The sequence below is a fragment of the Gymnogyps californianus genome, chromosome 8 (genome assembly GCF_018139145.2).
Source record: "Gymnogyps californianus isolate 813 chromosome 8, ASM1813914v2, whole genome shotgun sequence".
Taxonomy (NCBI): Eukaryota; Metazoa; Chordata; class Aves; order Accipitriformes; family Cathartidae; genus Gymnogyps; species Gymnogyps californianus.
In genome coordinates, this window is record NC_059478.1 from 19,375,001 (window position 1) to 19,383,714 (window position 8,714).

At 40.2% G+C, this 8,714-nt stretch overlaps 1 protein-coding gene across 1 annotated transcript in view; it reads left to right on the forward strand.

The window, feature by feature from the left end:
• Nucleotides 1–8,714, forward strand: part of LOC127019100 (uncharacterized) — a 32,180-nt gene that overhangs the window by 697 nt on the left and 22,769 nt on the right. Inside the window, exons 2-4 of the mRNA XM_050901017.1 lie at nt 108–468; nt 2,321–2,402; nt 5,471–5,618. Of these exons, the coding sequence (XP_050756974.1) occupies nt 108–468; nt 2,321–2,402; nt 5,471–5,618 (591 nt within the window). The remainder of the gene's footprint in view (nt 1–107; nt 469–2,320; nt 2,403–5,470; nt 5,619–8,714) is intronic.

The window sequence follows — 8,714 nt, forward strand, 5'->3', positions numbered from 1 at the left end:
GCAGTGAGGTTGGGTGGGTGGGATTAAAATATGCCCTTGCCAAACATTTGCCTTGAAGATTGACAGAATAATAGGTACATTGGTTTTTTTCGTATTGTTATAAACAGCTTAGAAAGCAAAAATTATTTAAAAGCAAATGTTGGCAAAAAGGAGCCTGCCTCTCTTAACTCTCATACTGACAAAGTATGTCTTTCCCCTTCTCCACAGCTCCTCCAGCAACCAGTGGAACTATTAATTAACCTGAGGGCAGTCCCTGGCCCGCTGCGAGCACGGCAGGATCCATGCAAGGGGCAGGGGATGAGCTGGTCGGAGGCTGATGAAGATTTGGACTTGCATTCCAGAAAAGATGTCCACGAAGGGACACGCTTCCCTCTAAGGAGCCATCAGGTCACACTGACACTGCTGCCTTCTGACGTGGATGTTTTTCAGCCTGTATCAGTCATACAATCTTCTCAACACAGGGCTGAGGTTTGTATGGAAATACTGTCTGTCTGTCAGTGATCCTACCTGTGCCTGTGGTGGGTACTCATTCTCATGTGAACTACAGACCACTGATGAAACACGCTCCCATACCGCTGGTGAGCAATCACAGCACACCAGTTTGGACAACCATGTGTTCTCACTGAGCCCTGTTGTACTGTGCAGTAATTAAAAAGTCATGAGTCCTATTTAAATATAGGGCATTCTGTCCTAAACCTCCGAGTGCCTGTGGGTGTGAGTAAGCTCACTCTCTGAGGATGTTCCCTGGTCTGTGTACATGCACCAGCTTCATCAAAAGGATGTAGGAAATGCCAGATCCAGATATATGAATTCCACTTGGTTTTTTTCTAAAATACATCACTGATCAGTCCAGGGATGGCAAAAATTAATAGTAATGAGCTAATTACTATACCAGCTGCCTACAAAGAGGGGTCCTGTAGGCAGACTCCTTCTGCCCATTTGCCTGCTGGTTAAACCACCACTCTAGAAATTATAAAACAAAACTTTTTTTCCCTTCATAAACATCTATCAGCATCACCTTTATATGGCCCACAGCACCAACACTGCCTAGCTTTTAAGTTCTCAAAATCCAGCCAGAATCTCCCCTAGCACATTATAACACATTTTACTAGCTTGAGCAGGGTAAAACACAGCCGTCTCCCCAAATGGATGGCTGCTGAGCTCCAGCAGCCTCTGCACGAGGACGGACACACCATCTGTGTGCCTCCCAACGTCCGAAGCCTGTTCACAACTGCCAGCCCTTTGAAAAGCCAGCCTGTTTCTCTGATTGATTCACTTTTTAATGAACTGGGAAAGCCTGTGAACTTAAACCCTGACACCTCCACCTCCCTCCCTTCTTAGCCATCCCTGCAGCAATGTACTGATTATATTTCAAGTTATTATGGGATTAATACAGCTGCCCCTGGTGCCTCTTTCCCCTGAACTTCATCAATAAAAGTTGTGTACTACTCTTACTCCAGCTAGTTCAGTTTCTCCCTGAATCTCCCCATGTAACCTGTGACGTGTTGGCAAGGCTGTATCATATCAGCCCTTCAAAGCTGCCAACGCTGCTAGCGTTTAAAACCTACTTGTGTCACGGCCTTGCATAAGCTTTGTGTATTTAAGAGGACATCTTGAGCTTTGCTATGCACTGCTCTCTAAGTGGGTAGCACATACTTAGCACTATTGAAAATAATGAAATAAGATAATCCACAAAAAAAAATTAAATAGATTGTGCCAGTGTCATCTTTCTTTGAATTCACAGTAGAGCTATAAAAAAATACTCTACACAGGCAAGTTCACTAGAAGGAAAAAAAGAAGGTGGGGGGAAGCAAAAGACCTGGGCCTAGCACAATGCGTTTTTTCACGTACAGTATTTCTTTATACAGTACAAGCTTTAGGTTTACTTTTTTTGTTGGTGTTACAGGGGTTTTTCCCCCCCCAAGAATCCTATTTTCTAAAAACATCATTAAAAATGTAATTAACTGGCTTATTCTTTGGAAAGTCTGCAATTGTTTACAAAAGAATTGCCACACAAGCTGCCACCTTCAACTGTGTTGAAGTGGGAAGTTATGCTCTTGTTTACAACTGTGCATCAATTCCACAATATATTTAGTTTTGGTACAAGTTACATATAAAATTCTTACTGAGCTTAATGTTGCAGCAAATAACACATATAGTAAGTGAGCAGGATTTATCACTGGCTGTAATGTCGTAGCACATATTCTAAATATATATGGTGAATGATGTATACACACACACATGCAAACAAAATGGAAATATATTTAGTTTAAGAAGTGATGAATTGTGTTTGCTTTCATTATTCTCATTTTGTATGTAGGAGAACGGAGATCAAGCACATCCACGAAAAGAGTGGCTGGTTGGGATCGCATCCGTGAAGCAACACGCTCACCGACAAGCAGGTTAGAGAAGAAACAGCCCTTTGCTCCCCACAGCACGAGAGGGGGTGGTTGGTGTTGTTGGTGGGATACAAACAAAGCCCATGGAGTCCCAAGATGCTCTCAGAAAGCATAAAACATCTATCCAGCTAAAACATCTCCCCCAAGATGTTTTATTCGAACTTCTTTCTTAAAGAAGGAAGTGGCAATTTTCCCCTTTAAATTATTTTTTCTTTTTTTTTTCTCTTTTGGTCTCCCTCGTAAAAACAGAGGCCAGAAGGCTATGCTTAAATAATTCATCTACAAATTTGCAATATCTTTTTGAACTATAGCAATTAAACGGAAAATAGAAAAATCAGCTCAGCATCCTGTTTGGATGTAATTAAAGGTATAATCTGTTCCATTTGAATACTTCGGTGCTTACCCTTCTTAAAACAACAAATAAGAATAGTAGCTCATTTGCAATATGTTTTTTTTCAAGCCAACTAAAAAGACTAACTGATGAAGCAAGAATAATAATTTTTAAATGTGGCATAAGCACAAAAATACCAACTACAGCTTTCGAATGATTGCTGCAGATCCCAAGTCTGATGAGAGTTCAGTAACAAGGGATATAAGCTTTATGGCAAAACACTGAAGCCTTCCACTGTTTGGTATCAGCATCTTGATATGGCTGATATAATTACCTATCAAATACATCAGTGGCATGAATATCAGAGGATATCCAAAAATATGTAAGAAGTGGGATGCATATCAGCTCAGTCTTTTAGGGGCTGTTTGATCTTAAGGTTTTTTCTAAGAATAAAAGACAAATACCGCATTCATTGCCCCTTTGTTTTCTATAAGCAACTGATGATTTTACAGCACAATAAAATTAGCCTATTAATGGCTGGCTTATGAGTTTTAGCTGGATTTTTTTTCCTCCTTCTGGACATTCTCCACTGCTCAAAGAAATTGAAGTCAGGTGTAAAAATATCTGCCTTGTTCATTTATTCTTCTATAAGCAATCAAGATTTCCCCAAATAACAGGGCAATCTCTTGTCTTTTGAGAATTAATATAGGCCCTGTTCTCTCAATTTAGTTTAACAAAACAACTGGTATAAGTTCAATGGAACCAATGATTATTCTGAGAGGTTACAGCGGACCACAGAAGTTGTTAGCAAAAAGCCTGCTTGTAAGATCCCCTAAGAGGAAAAGTATACGGATATTTCAAAATGTAATTAACAGCATATTCCAACAATGCGAGAAAGAAACATTGGCTGGTTTAGCTGCAGAGGAACCTGGCTGCACATGCAGAGCTTCAGCTTGCCCAACAGCCACCACTCCCTTAATTGCAAAGGACACGATGAGCACCAGAGGGGACCACTCGCCGCTCACCCCTGCCAAGAAAGGCACCAGGGCAGGCTCTGTCTGCAGGGGCTCCTTTCATGCTGCCACCCTCACTGTGCTCGGCAGCACGGCTCCCTCCCTCATGGGCATGTTCACTGGGTCCGGGACCCAACCAGAAGGAATAGCTCTTTTCAAAATGTCCATTTTCTCTCCCACAAAAAAGTCCTTTGGGGCAAGAATGTCTCAAGCTTAGTTTTGGGCTTAATGCTATGGTTTGTAGGACTGTTTCAACAAAATTGTTGAGTTTTTTTGGTTTGGTTTGGTTTGGTTTTTTTAAAGTTAAATACGTAGCAGTCAATAAAAAATCCTAAAAAGCAAAATACTATTTTTTTTAAACATTTTTAATCATCATTTTAAAAAAAATCAATTTTCAAGCTCAGCATTTGTAAACTGAGGTGAACATCTAATGTAGCAGGGAACAGATTTAAACAGATAAAATGATTACAAAAATGTAAGAGTGATATTACACACGGGAACAAAAGGGCACAATGGTCTACGAGGCCTGTATTAGAACGGTGAATATGAGAGAAGTTTAAGCTCAAATTTTTCGGAAGTTACTCAGCACCTATTAAAATTTCCAGCCTTCCTGGGTGTGCGTGCTTTGCTGTTTGAAAGCCCAGGCCCTTTTCAGGACTGGTCCTTCAGAGGCTTGAGCCCCCACATAGCATTCCTCAAGCATCACCCTATTACAGCGACAGCTCTTGGTTAAGTCACTGGACTTTACATCTTTTCTGACCTGGCTAAACACATCGTGGTACGGCCTGCGCATGCCTTTCCAGTCACTAAAATTCTGCAATTTATTACTTTTAATACAGTAGCACTGAGAGGCCTCATTAAAAAAACCCAAAAAACTCCAGCCCTTGTGGTGCCAGGCCCTTGCTTGGACAAGCTAGAGGCGAGCAGGGGCAAAAAAGCAACATGAGCCACCGGGCAGGACTAAGGCTTACATCCCCAGCTGCCATCTTAGATGCTATTGCCTCCCCCTTGAACTGTGTAGCCTCCTGCACACCAAAAACATTTCTGTGAACTTAATGCTAGAACTGCTGTTAAAAGAAACAGAACAACAGAACCCGACTTGTTAAAAAAATACCCACAGAGGAGGGGAAAAAAAAAAATCCTCAACACAGTCGCTTCTGTCTCCAGTAAACAGGACTTTTTTCAGGCCTTGGGCTCAGACATATGACCAGTCTACTGCGGGTGAATGAATTACTGACTGTCAGCTGGGCCATTTTCACTGAGGTTTAAGCACAGGCATTTTACTTGCCATTTGCCAGGGGCTAAGAGCCTGCGCACACTGGGCACGTACCGCTGCTCAGCTGGCACACGGGTGCCTGTGTTACCCGTTTACCACCTGATGCAGCAGTTTGCTCAGCGGCACTCATCTACCCCGATGGGTCACACTTCAGGACTAGGACCCAAGCCATTTCACCCCCCAAGGAACACCTCTGAGAGACAGGAACCTGTTTCTAAATGAAGCAACGCTTATCTCATGCATGCCACAGGTGTGATGTCATCCCCTCTGGCGAAGGAACGAGGATGTCTACAGCCTCCACTGTGCAAAAATGCAGGAACTAAAGTTAACGTGTCTCAGACTTTGTTAAAATACGGTGATAATTAAGAAATATAATTACCACTACAAAGTTAATTCCTCTTTGAGTTCTTACAAACAAGTTTTTAATTTGCACCCAAAATTTACATTTCAGATTTCAAGTCAACCACGAATGGCCACAAGCTTGGCAGGGGACTCAAGGCGGTGGCTGGCGGGTTCTGCCAGGCTTGGGGGCAGGAGCACTGCGGCTTCCCGGGAATGTCACAGGCGAATAGTCGCCAGCAAACCCCGGGTGCGCACAGGTAAGCTGATCGGATTGCTTTAAACTGTCTCATCTGTTGTACAAGTGTGAAAATAATAGCTTTGTCAGATAAACTTCTGCTTTTTATTAAAAAAAAACCCAACCAACTTATAAGGTAATTGATTGCTTTCTTCTAGTCTTTTATTAGTTGTGATTAAGGGGATATAGTAGCCCTGTTTACACAGCTCTAACAAGTCAGGACCTGCAGTACATTATTGGCTTGCAGCCCACAACTTGCAGTCCATTCTCAACAGAATCAATCTGAAGTTGAAAACATCCCCTGTAGGAAGTGTACACATCCCTGCTTATACAGGAACAGAAAACAGTAATAACTTCAGGTCCTGTAAGTTGCAAGTTCAACTTACAGAGATCAGCCCTGACTTGTCATTGCTCTCAGCATGTTCGTGATGAGATCAGAGTGCTTCACGGAGGACTCATACTTTCAACTTGACAAGGGACATAGGTGAGCATGTTACACTTCACTGTACTCGCAGCTCAGACTGCAGAAATAAATCGAGAGCTCCTCACTGTTTAACATGCAGTCAAAGCACTGCCAATCTAAAATGGCTGATCAGTAATACTTTAATTGCAGTTTCATAGAAACAAATTGCTATTTAATTGCAATAAGCTCTTCTGTGGCTTAGCTGGACTGACAATAGGCATACACCTGGTACTAAAAGTAACAAGCAGCAACAATGGTTATCTGGTACTTCATGTACAGGAGGCTCAGGCAGTGAAACCAGATCTGGAACACGTAATTTCACACTGAAGAAATACAATACTTAAAAAAATATATATACATAAATGTTCCGATCTCCATTTTATTTGTTGTTTTAATAGAGCTGTTCAGACGTAGATCCTTGCAAAAAGCCTCACACTTGACGTATAACTACCAGCCAAAGACTTTGAAAAAACATTTAAATTAAAATGATCTTTTGAAATGCCTGACGGTACTTGATAGCAAGTCATACTATGGCAGTATGGGTTGGGGGTTTTTTTTTTAGTATTTACCCTAAAATTAGATGATGCAAATTTTATCAGTGTTAACTAACAGGGAAAAAAGGAGACAAACTCAGTGTGGTTAATATTCTAAAGATGTGACTTAATTTCATAGGCTTCATTTTGGTAAGACATTCTCATTTTATATTTCATAAGATACTGCATAACCTGTTAAAATATTTAAAGATAAATCATGTAGGACTGAAAAGACAGTATCTTGCTGCAAACAGAATTTGGTTTGGAAAGGCTTAATGTCCCACTGCCTGCCAGGATGCGTAAATCTCATAACTAGACAGCTGGATAGGTAAAAACATTAAACCCATTTAGAGGGCAATCTTTTTACAAAATTGTTTCATTAATAAGAGTGACAATTTATATGATTGAGACGTTTAGATGCAGTATAGACAGAGCGTTTTATCCAGGTTCACGAGGATGATTTCAGATTAGTAATACTTCCTTTGATTTTTTTAACAGCATTCATTTTTGAAAGTGAGGGAAGCTCTTACTGAATGATTATTTGTATGACTTTCCAGCAGCACTAAATGCAGAGGGTATATTTCAGCCTCAGTGTAGCAAATGCATGTGATAAAAGGTGAACAAGTACATGTTTTTCCTTATAGATCTCCTAAAGAAGTGATTTTTCACATAAGGACAAATCTAAGTGTTTCCAGTAGTCTTCTGTCCACACCTACATCCCCATTAGAGCCTGTTTTATTGTCTGAAATGCCTCTGGTTTCAAGGAAGTGTTTTACCTAAAGCAAGACTACTACTTAAATATGTTCTATTGTATATTCATAGCTCCATTAGTCCTCCTCCAATTTAGCACATCAAAGCAAAGGCTTCATCACTTGCATGTGGATTATGCTAACATGAGTGACATTTGTAATCTTATAGGTCTGCAACTTAAGAAATGCTTTTAAAGTAAGCTATTAAATAGGTAGCTGTGCTTTACAAACGAGTCATATAATAGTTTATTTAAAGCCGTTAATGAACTTCAACCTCTACATCACTAAATGCTATACTACATTACTTACTAGAAGTTATTAGCTATCTTCTTAGCACTTCTAGGTTATATTGGACAACCAAAAATCTGTACATGTTAGATTTAAACACTGTACCTTGAGTGCTCACACTGAAAGAGTATAAAAAGATCTCTAGTCTCACTAATACTTGAATTCTATGTTCATATGACTTCAAGTGTCTTTTCAAAGATACTGAAGCAGCACAATTTGCAGGACTCTACCTAAAGACTTTAACGCCAGATCAAAAAGGTTAGAAACTTATTTTAAAAATATGTAAGTGCATTTAATTAGTCATACGTAGCTTCAGTCATTTTATTGCTTTATATGTTACGCAAGTATTCTTTTGTCTTTACTGTCTGATACTGCACATTATGACATTTTCTTTCCTCTGCGACAGTCCTATTTTTTCTCAAGCACTGAAGTGTTAAAAAGAAGAAATTCAGCAGACCTCCAATATACTAGAGGTCAAGAAGTAGAATCTGAAAAAAAAAAAAAATCTGCTGTTGGTTGTTTAGAGAGACAAATCTATACATCAGCTTTTTGTGTATCGGCATCACAACAAAAATAAGTTAAGCTCACTCTGTAACCAAGCACGCTGAACAGTGAACACCTTCTCAAAAACAGACTTAAAAAAGAAAACATAATCATGATGTATTTCAAATGTATTAGTCTCCTATAAAACTAGAGTAGTTGTTAATATTGATTTGTTATTAATTGCAGCACATTCTAGGTGCTTGCAGTTTCCTGACTGAAGGCATGCAATGCACAGCCAGAGATTCATGTTAGTATTCTTGCTACAAACACGAAAAGTCAGAACTTTTTCTCAAAATGATTCTGCACAGCCCTACCACCGAGCAGCTGATGGGAAAAACCCACTAAATGAAGTTGCTCCCGTCCTAAGCTTAGAGGAGGTTTGGTCGTTTGGGGGGGGGGGGGAAGCGGGGGGGCGGTGTTTTGTTTGTTTGCTTTCAGAGAACACATCATATTTCAGATCAGTTAGTTCTCAGAAATAGCCCGGAAAATGTGTTTTTCTTTCCTTAAGATTGTCAGTGTGGAAAAGTTAGCCTCTTACCACA